The 16,310-nt window shown below is 50.1% G+C and overlaps 5 protein-coding genes across 5 annotated transcripts; 4 read left to right on the top strand and 1 right to left on the bottom strand.

Annotated features, from left to right (window-relative positions):
- Positions 1-313: 313 nt before the first annotated feature.
- F4812DRAFT_467016 (uncharacterized protein) lies at positions 314-5,531 on the top strand (the record flags this gene model as incomplete). The annotated part of the gene is made up of 6 exons (XM_047938597.1): positions 314-2,582; positions 3,986-4,089; positions 4,224-4,263; positions 4,331-4,396; positions 4,495-4,794; positions 4,879-5,531. The coding sequence occupies 6 exons, from the start codon at positions 314-316 to the stop codon at positions 4,917-4,919; spliced, it is 2,820 nt and encodes a 939-aa protein (XP_047787091.1). The 3' UTR covers positions 4,920-5,531.
- Positions 5,532-7,116: 1,585 nt separating this feature from the next.
- F4812DRAFT_462484 (patatin-like phospholipase domain-containing protein) lies at positions 7,117-9,593 on the top strand (the record flags this gene model as incomplete). The annotated part of the gene is made up of 2 exons (XM_047938055.1): positions 7,117-8,116; positions 8,224-9,593. The coding sequence occupies 2 exons, from the start codon at positions 7,117-7,119 to the stop codon at positions 9,591-9,593; spliced, it is 2,370 nt and encodes a 789-aa protein (XP_047787090.1).
- A 1,412-nt stretch (positions 9,594-11,005) lies between these two features.
- F4812DRAFT_467012 (aromatic compound dioxygenase) lies at positions 11,006-12,720 on the top strand. The gene is made up of 2 exons (XM_047938596.1): positions 11,006-11,633; positions 11,766-12,720. The coding sequence occupies exons 1-2, from the start codon at positions 11,424-11,426 to the stop codon at positions 12,483-12,485; spliced, it is 930 nt and encodes a 309-aa protein (XP_047787089.1). The 5' UTR covers positions 11,006-11,423; the 3' UTR covers positions 12,486-12,720.
- A 200-nt stretch (positions 12,721-12,920) lies between these two features.
- F4812DRAFT_462482 (uncharacterized protein) lies at positions 12,921-13,200 on the bottom strand (the record flags this gene model as incomplete). The annotated part of the gene is made up of 2 exons (XM_047938054.1): positions 12,921-12,929; positions 13,030-13,200. 2 exons carry the CDS (start codon positions 13,198-13,200, stop codon positions 12,921-12,923), a joined length of 180 nt encoding a protein of 59 aa, XP_047787088.1.
- Positions 13,201-13,782: 582 nt separating this feature from the next.
- F4812DRAFT_441995 (uncharacterized protein) lies at positions 13,783-16,193 on the top strand. Its single transcript, XM_047935279.1, has 2 exons — positions 13,783-14,210; positions 14,319-16,193. Exons 1-2 carry the CDS (start codon positions 14,070-14,072, stop codon positions 15,984-15,986), a joined length of 1,809 nt encoding a protein of 602 aa, XP_047787087.1. The 5' UTR covers positions 13,783-14,069; the 3' UTR covers positions 15,987-16,193.
- The last annotated feature ends 117 nt before the right edge of the window (positions 16,194-16,310 follow it).

Genomic DNA, 16,310 nt, shown 5'->3' with positions numbered 1-16,310 from the left:
CGACATCATGGGCCGGCAATTATAGCGAAGCGGTCCCTAGGGACAAATACCACGAATCTCCTCTCGCTGGAGACTCGGCTTCTACTCTGTAGCCTCCGAAACATTCGACAAAAAATCATATACAATTTCCTCTAAACTAGCAACCTTTCCACCTCTTAAAAGAAGAATTTACAAATTCAAGATAGCACGCAGTAAGGAACTGTAAAGTGCGTATTTGGACGGAGCACAATTGATAAGTGGTATAAGTTGACGGGTTTTGCATTGCGCATGTTCCTATCGTATATCCAAAAATTCAATTGTTATCACCGTCGATATGGCGAACGATTTGATTCACGACTCGGCCGGCGCAAATCTGCTGGTTTTTGCCGCGCAACGGGCGGGCATGCAACACGCACCGGAAGATGAGGCTGCGGCTGAAGTTGACGAACCCCCCGATAATCGTCGTTTACGTCCGGAGACCCAATTTAAGCGGAATGTCGTACGAAAACCAGCGGACAATTCCGAATCTCTCTTAACGAAAGCCCTTCATTCAGAGGAGGATGCTTTCAATTCGATTTTCAACTCATCGAGGAGACGTTCAATGAATAGCAGCGTCAGCCTCGCATCTACTGCCGACCTTACCAGCGATACTGGCTTCACAAGCCCCGCGCGCACAAACACACCTAGTCCGCCGCCACCTGTAATATCATTTTCACGGTTGAACATGGACCTCTATTTCGACGCCAAATCCAAATCTACTCCACAGCGTGACCCCCAACAACCCATGCAAGTGGCCGCTTTGAGTAAGCCCGTGGGAAGCAATGGGTTACCAAAGGATCCTGCAGTAGAAGCTTTGACCAAAAAACGCTGCATTTCATTCGCGTGTGGACAAAAATCCGATACTACGAAGCCACCATCTCTTCAGTCAGTTGAGCCTAAGCCACCAGTAGACGAGAAGCCCCAGAGGAAATCTTGCATAAAATTTGCATGCCCTACAAAATTGGATCCTCAGACACCACCGAAGGGAAATGTACGGCAACCCGTCCCCAATTCGACCATCGCATCGTTGAAAGAATGTAACGATTCTCCCGCCACTGTGCGCAAGCTTCGATCGCCTTCCGTTACCCGCGGACGATCGCTTAGGTCCTTGACTCCGCGACCATCGTCGCGAAGTCCAATGCCACCTCGATCGGCTAAATATCTGACTGTGAACCCGAACGACCTGGACAGCGAGTCTTCTCGTTTCCATGAGTTTGCTAGTGATGGACCACAAGAAGAAGATTGGATCCGTCTAAATCTCCCCCCGCCTGGTCGTCGACTAACTATTAATGATACACTGCAAAAGGAAAATGAGATTCGGCGGTTAGGGAAAGAAGCCGAAGAGGAAGAACTCGAAGAGGAGGAAGAGGAAGAGGCGGAGGAGCTGAATGATGAAGAGGAGGAGGAAGAGGAAGAAGAAGAAGAAGACGACGAAGATGAAGACGGAGTGGATCTCCCGGATGAGACCATGGAAGATGAGATAGATGATGGTTATGAGGTCGACAATCAATCGGGTTATGGGTCTGATGATGATTTCTCGGACGGCTACAATACCGATAACGAAGTTGGATTTGCCGATTCGGATGATGATGATAACGATGACGGGAACCTGGAGCTGTGGACCCCTAATCGTGGCCCAGTTACTCAAACTTCAGGGAACACACCTATCTTCCGTCGATTATCCATGACGGGTAACCGGTCAGATTCATCATCTTCTGATATGCCTAATCTGACTAGGACACCACGAGAGAAACCTCGTCGGATTAAGATGCGCCCTGGTACACCCGAATTGCCGGATAGCACCGATTTCGTTTGTGGCACGTTGGATGAGGACCGACCGCTGGAGGAGGCCTATATCTCATGTATAGCCGCGAGGCGTCGAGAGAAGCTCCATCCAATTCCCCAGGATATCGACCCCAGTTTCCCCACGTCTGAGCCGGAAGATGAAGACATTGAGCCTCGCAGATCTATTCATGGAAGTGATGGTCACCTGTCTGAGGACGTGCATGACGCTGAGAATGGCGCTGAGCGACGAAGAAGAAGAACGGACCAGCCGTCACCACGACGATATCATTCACCACCGCCCAAGCGCCATCACTCTCCTCCAAAGCCTCGAGGTCGATCACCGAAGCGTCTCTTCGACGGACGCTCACCGCGTCGGCTCGCCTCGCCAGCTCCAGGTCCTATGGTGCGGTCCCCTCCATCATCGCTCATTCAAGATGACAATCTTAGAAAGCATGAATTCAAGAGTCTGGCATTTCGACCTGGCTTGACACATACTAAGTCGCTCCCACGCGCCCCTGCGATGTTTCCTCAACATTTGAAGGGACATCGCCGATCAGGCAAATCCTCAAGCATAAAAGAGCGCCACGTGCGAGGTGCCATCGACATCGTGAAGGGTCTCGAGGCGAAGCGTCAGCGCCGAAAGGAGAAATTTAAGGAGAAGTACTTCCAGAAGCATTGTAACAAGGCACGGAAAGGTCAGGTTGTTGAGAAGAAGCCACAGCCTGGCCAGGGCGCCGAGAGGATGCGAGAGATCGGATTACTTATGGCCGGAAAGCTAGGTCCGGACCAGTTCGTATTGTCTATTTAGTGGAGGCTTTTCTATGGCCATTGAGTGCAGGCTTGCATTGTTCGCTATTGCCCTTCGTTGCATCTATTTTTTTTTCTAGACTGATCCGGTATTGTCATTATTACCAGGGTCTGTCTTTGTATATACTTTATTTTTTTTTTTTTTCGTTCTTCATGAACTTTTACGCGAGGCGATATCCTCGCTGGACAATGCATACATCGCATTTCACGGCATAGGGGCAGGCAGCATTGGTCATTCATGATACCACTTGGGAACGGCACATCAAGCATAAAGGCGGCGGGCGATCTGGTTATATAATTTGCAATTGAGCCTATTTGTTGATACGAATGATTGCCTACTCGATTATAAGGTGTATTTGGTTTATGAAATGCTTTATGATAATAATGATGAAGATCAAGATGAAGCAGAATATGATGAGGTGTCAACACTCGATATCGTCTAACTTGCTATAATTCATACTGTTCTGCACTTAGACACGATCTCGTGCGGAATATCTAGTACATTAGGTACCTACCTAGATTTAAAATGCCCATACCAACATCCGATGGGGTTTCTAGAAGATGCATGCTGCACCTACATGCGTTTTTTTTTTATTCGGGATGTGGTTTCGCTATTGGAGAAGATCGGTGCCATCGGTGTCACCGGTGTTTCGTGATAAACATTGGCATTGGCTTGGGTGAAACGTGAATTTTTAAATTATTGATCATGATACCTACCTGTTATTGCTATTGGAGATTTGGCGATGTACTAAGTTATGTTTATACGTAACTGCATACTGTATGCTCATATCTTGAGCACCTGAGCAGTTGTGCTTACCTCACGTTATGATTATGGGTGATAGGTGATATCAGGTGGTATTTGTTAAAAATATTCCCCGTATCGCCTTGTTATAATGCTGATATGTGGCTCCATACCGTTACCTTAGGTAAACCTTAAATCTGTATGGTCGGTACGTACACGCTGTCATGAACATTCCAGACGTGTTGAAGTTATCGTAGCGTAGCCACATGTGGCTAGCGTTTATGTGGCTGGCTTGGGTTCCCAGTTCCAGGTTGTCCTTAACATCATTCAAATTTCTTGGGACGGCCTCGGATCCTACATGTATCATTTCAACTTATTGTCCGCCCCATCTCCGTGAACAACCTACGAAGACAGCACAACCTTTCGATCCAAACGTATAACCCCCATACGCCTTACAAAGACCGAATACTTCTGTCTACTCGCAATTCGCGTAAATACCGTTCAAGATGTGGATTGTTCAGTGGTGTTAGTTTCCCTCCCTCTAGCTCCGTGAGTCTTATCAAAGACGAACACGGGATCGATCCTTCGGAAATGGTCACGGCTGACGCTTTTTTCTTTTCGTTTGTGCCGCAGTTTACGACGTCCTCTCGTCGCTCGGCTTGATGAACAAGCATGCTAAGCTGCTGTTCCTCGGCCTCGACAATGCCGGAAAGACAACTCTACTACATATGTTGAAGGTTCGTCCATGCTTTCCGCTCCTCCCCGCGCATCCAAGTCGATGTCCTTATATCGTACCTGCACGATCTTAGGACTTTGCAGGAGCTGGCAATTCTCGTCACAGACAAATGATACTAACACGGTGGGATTATAGAATGACCGAGTTGCCATTCTACAGCCTACCCTACATCCCAGTATGTCACATGCGGTTATACGATAATTGTCGAGCGCACGTGTCAGCATGCTAACACACCATCCTAGCATCCGAAGAACTTGCCATTGGGAACGTGCGCTTCACCACGTTCGATCTAGGTGGTCACCAGCAAGGTACGTTATGTTATGATTTTAATAGGAGCTTGCTATGTTACGTTACGTTCCGTTGTGAGGATTTTCGACTAACAAGGTCCGATCCGTGTGTTTTTTAGCCCGTCGGTTGTGGAAGGACTACTTCCCGGAAGTGAACGGGATCGTGTTCTTAGTCGACGCCATGGACCACGAGCGTCTGCCCGAGTCCAAGGCCGAGCTCGACGCCCTCCTGTCCATGGAGGAGCTCGCCAAGGTGCCGTTCGTCATCCTCGGGAACAAGATCGACCACCCCAACGCCGTGTCCGAGGACCAGCTCCGCCACGAATTGGGCCTGTACCAGACGACCGGGAAGGGCAAGGTCCCGCTGGAGGGTATCCGACCCATCGAGGTCTTCATGTGCTCCGTGGTGATGAGACAAGGTTCGTTGCAATGAGGCTCGATTTTTTTTTGGATAATACCTAGCTAGTCACAGGAGGACCTTGAAACTAACGTTTATGTAATAGGATACGGTGAGGGTATAAGATGGCTTTCCCAGTACGTCTAGACGACAATTCATGAAGCAGGCGGGAGCAGCAACGTGAGAAGCGTGTGATGATATACGAGAATTTGGGGGGACAAGACGAGACGAGGACGAGCGATGCGAAAGTTGCAAAGAATGCGAATTGGCCGTCTGGGGAAAAAAATAAGCGAAGGGTTCTTTGACTGTCAGCAATACCACCTTCTTAACTACTTAACTAACCATACGGCGAAGTTTCGAATGTTTTTTTCCGGGATATTTTCATTGGAGTCAATGGCTTAGAGGCATTTTGCCAAGAATCGCAATAATGAATTGAGCATTAACTAACCACTTCTCATCTCACCATCCCGAGTGCCGTTGGCTTCTTGGGGTCTTTTTGCATATCCTAGGTACTCTACCTAGGTACGTTATTTTAGATACTTATGAATGATGAGTGTTACCTAGCCTGCTGTTGTCATTGTATATTATAGTAGCGTTAGAGGTAGGTACTTAGAAGACGAAGTCAAAATTAATACGGATCCGTACGCTGTTGTTAGACGATTTCTTTCGGTTTTGGTTTTCTTAGTCGCATATTAACGTAGGTAAAATCAACATGATCATAAGCATATTGGTAGTTGTTCGGCAACTAGGGTTCTTAACAGATACCGAGGACGTAACCATTCCAACGTTACTCAAGACTTCAATAGCACCGAGGTTCCAACAGATTTCCCAACAGATTTGTCTGCTCTGCTCTAGGTAGTATTTCCTTACGGGGGGATCAAATGGCAGGTACATAGTCTGAAAGTGACAAACAGATACAGATAGGTATGGGATGAATAGATGGAAGTTTCCGAGAAGCTGGTGTTTTGAGTGTATTTGATGTGCGGCTCGGTGAGCCTCAATTGATATACACCCGACCTAGGTTTGGGCCCAAGGTGTTGGGATATTAGTTAACCAGCTAAGCTAACGGCTATGCGGATCGTTAGAAGTCTAAAGGTAGTATTGCCTACCTAGGTACATAATAGGAGGTGGTATGTAAAAAGGGGTTTGGTCGTTTGAGATGCTTGGCTACCTAAGAGGTACGTTAGGTACCTTGTACCGGGCATGTTTGCATTGCACGGAAAATCGGCCAGGTTTTACCAAAGTACATTCATTTAGAATGGATGTTGTTAAAGGGGGTTTGAACTTTGAATAGCCTCAAAAAGAAGAAGAGATAATTCGATATCCACTCAATCCGGCTCAATGTCAATTTTGGTTGGTCGGAGGTAAGCGAAGCTCGTGCTTTGAGGGCCCAAAGGGTCCAATTAGATTAGAGCTTTGGTAGGACCTGTCCCTTATGGGCTATGCCACAGTCCACTATGGCTATTGTAGGTTTAGGTAGCTAGGTACCTACCTTACCAACTTACTGACAAGTTACCACCAGCTCTCTTAGAAATTCTTTTCATTTCCAATTCCAATAAACGACGTTCCACGACATGCATAGCATCGGAAACTCTTTGCTATTGTTTATCTACAAAATGTAGAGTTTACAATAGGTAGGATACACACCCAGGACCTCGGCGTGGCCCAGGAACCGCGGTCCATCGGGATTCTTCTAGAATGATAGGTTAGAATGTGACCTCTAAAGTCCCGACTCTCAACAAGTTTTTGAAGTATCATGTACTACATAGTAGCTTACCTCATCTCATGCCCCAATGCCCAGCTTGAAGACCAGATGCATACCTAGAAACTTTAAAAAGGGAACAAGTGCTTGGACCAATAGAATGATACGCTACTAGGTACCTAACCTTACTAGTTAGTATGCATGGTACAACGCGACCGCGGGACGGGATTCGACGTCATTTTAGCTCAAGCTATACACTACATGTCATTCCACTTCTCGACATTGCAACTGGAGGAAAATCGACTTCTTTCCCGTCTTCTTCCTTTTTTTGATGCGCCACAAGTGTAACGGGGTGATATTACCGTGCTATCTATCTCTGTCCTGCGCTACATTTCGCATTTGCTATTAGATTAAGTTGGTGGCTAGACCAAGAGTTTCCGTTTATTTTCTAGTTAAACCGAGGTAGAACTCTTCTTTTCTTCTCCTTAATCCTGCCAGTACCACCAGTGGACCAGGATCGCCGATTTATACGTACCTACCTTTACATACGTACCTACCTACATATATCTACCTACATACATAATATAGTCGTCACCACTACCATCATCATGTCCATTGGCATTGCACGTCAAAACGGCGAGCATGGCATATAAATCTGAATCTTTAAAACCTAAGGTCACCTTCCTTACCGGTAGGCGCAACCATAATTATGGCTTCCCACCCGAAGCCTTCGATCACACGAGACTACCCGACGTCGACCGCGAGTTTCTCCCCCCCGAACACCTCGCCGCTTTCGCTTCCGCCTTGAACGCACCCGAACCCTCGAATAGCGCGACCGACGATGCGTCCTCGCCGAGAAGCCCCGCCGCGAGAAGCACGAACAGTCTAGAGATAACGCGGTCCGGCTCCGTCGCTTCTGTCGATTCCCCGATCCCCTTTTCCGACGGTTTCGCGGCCACCCAGAATGGCTCTCAGGGCGGCGGCGGCGGTGGCATGTTCATCACGGCGCAGAATGACTGGGCACCCGTGAACGAAAAGGTGCCCAAGCACGGCCGCGGCAAGAAGAAGAGGAAGAAGACGACGATGGGCCGCCGCACGGTGGACGAGACCCGCGAGGGCTACCTGTACGGGCTGCTGAAGTGGCCGTTCCTCTTCTTCGTCGGGATGTGGATCGTAGGCTTGGCCGCCTCGTACCTGTGGACGCGGTTCTACATCTTCGTGTACGAGTACTTCGTCGCCTGGCGGGGCACCCGTGAGAAGCTGCGGCGGAACATGCGGGCGGCCGCCAGCTACCGGGAGTGGGTCCAGGCGGCCAAGGAGCTGGACGCGTTCCTGGGAAACGAGCGGTGGAAGGAGGAGAACGAGTTCGCGTACTACGATTCCAAGACCGTCCGCCGCGTCTGGGAGCAGCTGCGCAAGCATAGGAAGGCCGCAGAGGCTCAGGAGGCCCAGCTCGCGCGCGCGCCCGGCTACGAGAAGGGGGACGCGGCAACGAGGGCCGAACAGCGAAAAACCATCCAGGAGCTGAAGGCTCTGACGGAAGCTTGCGTCAAGAATAACTTTGTCGGGGTCGAGAACCCGAGACTTTACAGCCAGACGTATTACGGTACTAAGAACTTGGTTCAGAATTTCGTGGACGAAGGTTTGTCACACCTTTATTTTATTTTGAAGCTCGTATACTTCGTATATGCATAATATATAAGGTGTGTATATATATGGTACAGTAAAGCTAACATGACAGGTATGTAGTGGAGAAAAGCACACGCTTCCTAGTTCAGACCAAGCAGCTATCGATTGAAGAAAAGAAAGGAATATTCAAGCGCATGCACGCCAACTATGGACGCACCGCGCTATGTCTGTCTGGCGGCGCGTCGTTCGCATATTACCATTTCGGTGTTGTCAAAGCGCTGCTCGACGCAGACCTACTACCGGAGGTCATCACGGGCACTAGCGGCGGCGCATTGGTGGCATCACTCGTGGCGACGCGGACTAACGACGAGTTAAAACAGCTGTTAGTCCCCGCGCTGGCGCATAAGATTACAGCCTGCTCCGAGCCGATGAGCACCTGGATCCCACGATGGTGGAAGACGGGCGCGAGGTTTGACTCCGTCGAGTGGGCGCGCCAGGCGAGCTGGTGGACCCGCGGCTCGACCACGTTCAGGGAGGCGTACCAGCGCACGGGGCGCATCCTCAATGTTAGCTGCATCCCGGCCGACCCGCACTCGCCCACGATCCTATGCAACTACCTCACGTCGCCGGACTGCGTCATCTGGTCGGCCGTCCTGGCGTCCGCCGCGGTGCCCGGGATCCAGAACCCCGTGGTCCTCATGACCAAGAACCCGGACGGGTCCCTGTCCCCTTACTCCTTCGGGCACAAGTGGAAGGACGGCAGCCTGCGGACGGATATCCCCATCAAGGCGCTCAACCTGCACTTCAACGTCAACTTCACCATCGTCAGCCAGGTCAACCCGCACATCTCGCTGTTCTTCTTCTCGTCCCGGGGCACCGTCGGGTCCCCCGTCACCCACCGCAAGGGCCGCGGCTGGCGCGGCGGGTACCTCGGCTCGGCCACGGAGCAGTACGTCAAGCTGGACCTCGCCAAGTGGCTCAAGGTCCTCAAGCACCTGGAGCTGCTCCCGCGGCCGCTGGGCCAGGACTGGTCGCAGGTCTGGCTGCAGCAGTTCAGCGGGACCATCACGCTGTGGCCGCGCACGAGCGTGAGCGACTTCGTCAACATCCTGTCGGACCCGGACCCGGACCGGCTCGCGCGCATGCTGCACGAGGGGCAGCAGAGCGCGTTCCCCAAGCTCAAGTTCATCGCCAACAGGCTGAAGGTGGAGAGGCAGATCGAGCGGGGCCGTAGGGAGACGCTGCTCGCGGGCGGCGTGAGGAGGGGCAGCATCGAGAGTATTATCGACGAGGAGGATCTGAGAGGGTTGTTGAAGGGGGGGAGTGGGACTACGGATGAGGATGAGGAGGAGGAGGATGATGAAGAAGAGGATGGGACTACGGAGGGGACGGTGGATGTTGATCAGATGGCTGTTGTTGATGGGGAGGAGGAGGAGCAGGAGCAGGAAGAAAAAGACAGAAGAGAAGAGAAGGATTTGAAGACGGAATAAAAAGGAAAAGAATCCCCTAGATAATGGGGGGAAGAAGAAGAAGAAGGGAGATGGGTGTGTGGCGAAGCACCGTATCTTTACGTTTTAGGTGTTTTATTTGCTCTCTCTCTCTCTCTCTCGGTCAAGAGTGAGGTGTGTTGTGTTTGTTTATGTCACGTTTTCTATTTAGGTCAGGCAGATTATTTATTTTGTATACATTAGCTAGGGAGGACAGGAAAGAAGGAAGGAAGGAAGGAGTTGATAGATGATTCCCCAGGGGGCACGGGTAGAAAAGGAGAACAAGAAGAACAAGAAAGAGTGAGAGTGTGGGTGTGGGTATAAAGTAATAAATGGGTAGCATTAGTTAGGTTTAGCTGGAGGGGCGTGTTTGTTTTGTCTGTTAGGTTAGGTAGGCCCGCGAGGCATCAAGAAGTATAAGAAAGATTCTTTGCAATTGAATTACCCAAGACGGGTCAGGTTCTTCATGTGTCCTTTTCGGTGTTGTGCGACAGTTTTTTGTTCGTTCGTATGTATTTACAATGGATTTGGCGTTAGTTACAGAATGAATCTTGGAGGAAAGTTTACGCAAGCAATGACTTAAGACAACCTACGTCCTACGAATATAACATTAGCAATAGGTCGTAGGTAATTCTACTTAAAGGTTAGAACGACCTTACTGATTAGTTGTGTCAGGCCATCATCAGCTCAGAATAGAGCAATCGCAAGGAGATAGACTATGCGGTCCGGAGATTAGCACGCGTTTGCTTATACGGGAAGATCGTGCACATATAAGAAGCAAAAAAAAAATTATCTTAAAAACTCACCGACGGTAGCACCGGGAAGCCGAGGAGGGCTCCTCCTGGGAAATTACCAGTACGTTTCTCGCGACTACGGCCCGTTCCGCTGAAGCCGTCTACCGTAGGATGGCAGGACGGTAGCAGCATAAAGCAAAGAGTCGAAGCCACTACGGCAAAAGAAGTGGTTCCTGATTCACGGGAAGACGATCCCGGCTAGGCAAGCCACGGTCCACAATACATAGTATATAACAGGTATTCGATCGTCTCGATGATGGTGACAAATGTAAGCAGAGCAAGTCTAGCAGGACGGAAACGCCGAACAAGACCAGCTTAGCTACACACCGTGGTGGGTTTCGTGTGTAGGACTCCTGGTTATCTTACGGGGGTTGCTTTTGTTCAATTTGCCAGCTTCCCGATATCCAGACTGCTGGGTCCTCGGGCCTCAAACCGGCTGCGTCTATCCATTTTTCATGGATATGTGTTCAACCGCGGAGACGGTTATTCCATTCCCTGACATATCCCGCGAGGCCCTAATTTGACGGCTACTTGCCATTTCATCTCCACGAATGTGGACCGAAAAAGAAAAGAAAAATAAAAAAGGAGGCATACCAGGTACCTACCTAAATTACCTAGTGAAAGTCGGTAGAATCAGCTTCGTTACACTGTGAGGTGCCGGTCGCCGGTTTCACCCTCTTGAGGATGGTGAGTCTATGCCAGGCCTGTGTAGCTTTGCTATGATGTCCTCAACTTACGCGTATAGTTGCACTTCGTGCTCCTGCTTTTCCGAGAATGTAGAAGGAGATATAATTCGTACGTAAGAAAACCCCCCCTTCCACAAACGGGAATAACGCATACTTAAAACGGCCCCAAGTCTGCCCAGCCCCTGGATATTTCCCCCTTCTTAGACCAGCTCTATCTCCATACCGTAATCCTCTACTTACCTATTTAGTAACTCTCTGAAGAGCTTACCACGCCAGAAAATAGTTTCCCCAATCAACGAACGTTGGGAGCTATTGTATCAGTACCCAATATAAAGCTACCGGATCGCTACAACATGGCGCTTAGTGGGAAAGAAGATGGCGGAGCTGACAGAGCCGCGAAAACTAAATACGACCCGGAGTTCACGGACAAGGTCATCGCCGCCACGGGCCCGAAGGCCCTTCCCCGTCTAAAGGAGATCATGCCAAGCTTGCTGCGGCACCTACACGACTTCGCCCGTGACGTAGACCTGACAGTCGCGGAGTTGTTCGCAGGGATCGAACTAGTAAGTCGACCTGGTGCCAGCTAGCCCCCCCTCCCGTGTTTGAATAAGCCATCATAAAAAGGGGGGGGGGCGGGGGGGGAAGAAAATAAGAAAAAGAGAACAAGGAGAAAAAACTCTGACTCGTGGCTATAGATAAACGAGGCGGGTCGCATGTCTACGGACAAGCGCAACGAGACGGGCATGCTATGCGATATCCTCGGCCTCGAATCGCTCGCCGACGAGATCTCATCCAAACTGCTCTCCGATAGCGGCTCGTCCGGGACAGCCACGCCGTCGACCGTCCTCGGGCCCTTCTACCGGGCCAACGCGCCGCTCCTCCCGAGCGGCAGCAGCATCGTGTACGCGGCGCCAGACTCGCCGTGGTCGGTGCAAGCGGCGCCGTGGCTGACGCACCTGTCGGGGCGGGTGGTGAGCGCGTCGACGGGGGAGCCGGCGGCGGGCGCGGTGGTAGACGTGTGGATGGCGGACGCGCGGGGGCTGTACGAGCAGCAGGACGCGGGGCAGCCGGAGATGAACCTGCGGGGGCGCGTGCGGGCGGACGAGGCGACGGGCCGGTACGCGGTGTACTGCGTGCGGCCGTCGGCGTACCAGGTGCCGCGGGACGGGCCGGGCGGGCGCCTGCTCGAGCTGCTGGACCGCCACCCGTACCGGCCCGCGCACATGCACTTCGTGGTGACGGCGCCCGGGTTCCGCGCGCTGACCACGCAGGTGTTCGACCGCGACGACGAGCACGTCCGCGACGACACCGTCTTCGCCGTCAAGGACGAGCTGCTGGTCAAGTTTGAGCCGCGCGAGGGGGACGACAGGGCCCGCTGGACGGTGGAGTACGATTTTGCGCTGAGCGAGGCGTGAGATGGTAGAAAAGGGAGGAAGGGGGGAGAAGTGTGCTAGTTCGTACTTGTGTCTATTTGTATAGCCCCTTGCTGCATCGGGGGTTTTTTATTTCGGGTTTGCGGGCCATATGTTTTATTACGAAGATGACCAGAATGTCTAATTGTTAGAAGAGATTGAGCAAATGCTATACATTAACTTGCGTGCTTTTTCTTGGCGACGATGTCTTCAATTAAGAGGCTCTCATTATTTTGGACAAATCAGGTAGCGTAGTAAAGGGGGCTGGAGAAGATCGGATTATTTTGGTTTGGACCAAAACCTTAGAATAAGGCACGTAGGGCTATTGCGCCGTGGGCCATAGGAGCATCAGCCGAAAGTCTAAAGTCTTTCACTTCGCAAATTATTTGCTAGCTTCTTTTTGCCCTCTAAAGACAACTTCATAGTAGTCGCCAGTGCTTATGGTTGCTAGTATTTTTTAGTAAAGGCATCCGCTAGGAAAACCTCTCAGCCGTCCCCTGTGTATCAGTCTGCGATTTCACAAGCAAAAGGGGATATACAAACGTACACCAGGACGTGAGATTGGGTATCGGCTCTTTGAAAAGCATGTGTCGTCCGCGACTGTCGTCACTGCGTAGTGTCCCAAGAATTTAACCAGGTCGAGGCCCAGACACGCTTCTAGAAACATAGTGACGATGCCCGCGATAACAGCGGGAGGGTCTTCCTGGAAGTTGCTCATATTCTCCTGCGTTCACTGGCCCGGCTTTGCCTGTGACCCGCACACTCCATTTGACTGATATTACTCGCATTATCGACCACCCATCACCTCGCCTCTTTGCAATCTCTTGCGCAGTTTCTAGTAGACTTAAGCTATCAGTAGCTGGTGATTATATTGAGAGATTGCCCCAGGACGCGGAAGAGAAGGCATCCAGGCGGAAGGGGTCTACTGAAGTTTGGCCTCTTGGTTCCGCTCGGCTTAGGGTAACATTTAGCTGAGGGCCCGAGTTGACAAACAAGCACTAGGCAATAAAAAATGCAAACATGCGAAATATTGACTTCCAGTCTCTCTTTATCCTTACAAATAAAAGAAATAAAAGAAAAAGGTGCATTTAATAGAAGTTACCTACTTACCTAGGTTAGGTTGTTATAAGTGATAATAATAAAGGTTAGGTACCTCCTATAAGAATATGTTGGATTATTCCGTAGTTGAATAGCAGCTGAAAGCTAGCAGGTTAACCGTTAGAAGGTAGCTCTACCCAGAGCTACTTACCTAAAGAGGTAGCTTCCCGAACGCCCCAGCAGCCCAGCAAGAAGTTGCAATTGTGGCCTTGACCTTCTTGGACTAATAAGACCACTAAGGTACATCAGACATCGTTTCGTCACCAAAGCCTACGACAATAAACTACCTAACCTAAATGCCTTCCTTCATTACTTACCCAACAAACCCAAGGATATACCTAAATAGAAATATAAAACTGTTTTTTTTTTTCTCTCTTTTCATTCATAATGTCGACTTAAAATAAAAATATGTCGTCTAGTTAACCAAGATAACCAAGAAGTCCTATTCACTTCTAACCAACCAAGTCAATCAAATTTCCGTTCACGACAATGGCGAAACGCATTATCCCTACCGCGAAGATCACCCTCACCTATCCTCTCTATTCATGCGATTTCGACCCGACAGATCCTAACCAGCTCGTCGTCGCAGGAGGCGGCGGACCTGGACGAAATGGTGTGGGGAATAAAATAGTAAGGAATCGCACACCAGCCATGCCAAACCCAATGTAACATTTTGTACGTATTTTAACGAGTCAGGTCAGTAAGCTAACCAGGGGGGATACCTACACACATTATTAGACTGTTCTCGATACATCCAACCCGGAAGAATTGTCGGAAGTCACCGAGCTCGAACTCAGCAAAACCGAAGACAATGTCACAACACTCGCCGTCGGTCCTCGAAGAGATAGATCCCTGACCGTATTTGCCGGTGTCAATTCGAGCCCGGAAGATATAAAGAAGGGGAGGAATGACCATTTTCGTATTTTCAGTATCGACCAGCCCGCTAAATCAGCCAAGACTAGCGGTGTAAGGGTTTCCATTTCCGAAATCGCGCGCCATGTGCTGTTTGTGCATAAGGATACAAGTGCCTACCAAAGACTCCTCCGATTGTCCCACCCCTACGAAAAACTCCCACAATTAGGCGCCGCCGCTACGGGACTATCCAAGCAACCTGAGATCGCGCTTTTCGATGTACCATGCGAAGGAGGCGGGAGGTGGAAATCGAGGGGTAGGCTGGATATCCCGAAAGAAGCTATGGACCTAGACGTCGTTCAGACGGGGCCCGATACATATCAATTGGCGTACTGCGACGATCACCAAATATTCACCGTCGAAGTATCCAAGGAGGAAATATCGGAGCCAAAATGCGTATATACCATTACCCCAGATGAAGGTGCTACAGCTAAGGATTCCTTCAAATCGCTGCGCTACCTGACACCTGGCTTTTTGATCACTGTGGTCAACAAACCTAACTCCCAGGGAGTTGCGCTGCATGGCTATCGCCTACCCGCCAAAGAGCAAGACAAGGCTCGGGTAGCGATCAAGGCTAAACTTCCGAAGGGCGTCTCCAAGGCTACAGGTCTTGCAGTGAGGAACCTGTCGCCAACTTCGTCTCCGACGGATAAGACAGGCGAGACCCAATTCGTAGTTGCGGTTGCGGGGAACGATGCTTCGATATCGCTCTTCACATTAGAACATAAATCCTCAGCTAGGGTAGAGCTCCTCGCAGACCTCGCGCCATTTCAAGTGCTCAAAGGTGTCCATCCTTCCAATATTACTGGACTATCCTTTTCCCCGTTTTCGCCGCCAAAATCGGCGTCAAAGGGCAACACCGAACTTACCGTTAAGCTGGCTAGCGTCGGCGTCGGGTTCACGACAGTAGTACACAGCATACCCCTTAAGAAGTATGTTGATAAGTCTGTCGCGAAAAGAAAAGGAGGGCCTCCGAGCCCGTCGCGCTACGTAGTTGCGCTGAAATCTAAGGGCGAATCTTCGGTCACGCCTATCACACTTTTAACAGTTGTAGTGCTTCTCCTCGCCCTAATTGGGCAAGTCTTTCTTGAGGCCAAAGATATCGGCAATCCCGTCCTTGGGATCAGGCCGTATCTTCCCGCGTCGTGGACGCAGCCGTTCCGCAAAGTCGCCGCGACCAACGAAAAGTCGATCAAGGATCTACTATCGGACGCTAACGCACATCATACTCAGCCGCTCGTGATTCGACACGACGAATCCGGGGAAGCGGACCCTCATGGGCTGCCCCCTCTGCACGTCGGTATCCACGACGAAGAGGTCCACGGCCCCGCCAAGTCGTGGGAAAACCTAAACCCCGAAGAACAACACCTCTGGAAGGAACGCCTGAAGAAGACGGGACATTGGTTCGAAGAAATGGGCGAGTCCATCTTCCAGGGCGTTCTCTTCGGCGAGATTGGCGGGGCTATCGGGAATATAGTCGGAGAGGCGCTATAGCGGGTTCTTTCTTACGTACATAATACCGCTACTACTACGACTACATCTACACGTGGAAATAAAAACGAAGGTGAAGATGAAGATAAGGGACGAGGACAATGCTATAATCATGAATCTCTGAGATGATTATGTTACGAAAGAATGCAGGATGTATTATGTGATATGTATAATATTTTTGAATTTGAAAAAAAAAAAAAAAAAAAAAAAAAAAAAAAAGAAAATTAAAAAAATTAAAAAAATTAAAAAATTTTTTTTTTGGTTTGGGTGAGTGTTATTTCCAAGATTGTAAAGTGAATTGCAGATTCAAAAACCCAGTTGTAGACA

This window comes from Daldinia caldariorum, assembly GCF_022478825.1.
Source record: "Daldinia caldariorum strain CBS 122874 unplaced genomic scaffold F4812scaffold_18, whole genome shotgun sequence".
Lineage (NCBI taxonomy): Eukaryota > Fungi > Ascomycota > Sordariomycetes > Xylariales > Hypoxylaceae > Daldinia > Daldinia caldariorum.
This window is presented reverse-complemented; position numbering and strand designations above follow the sequence as displayed.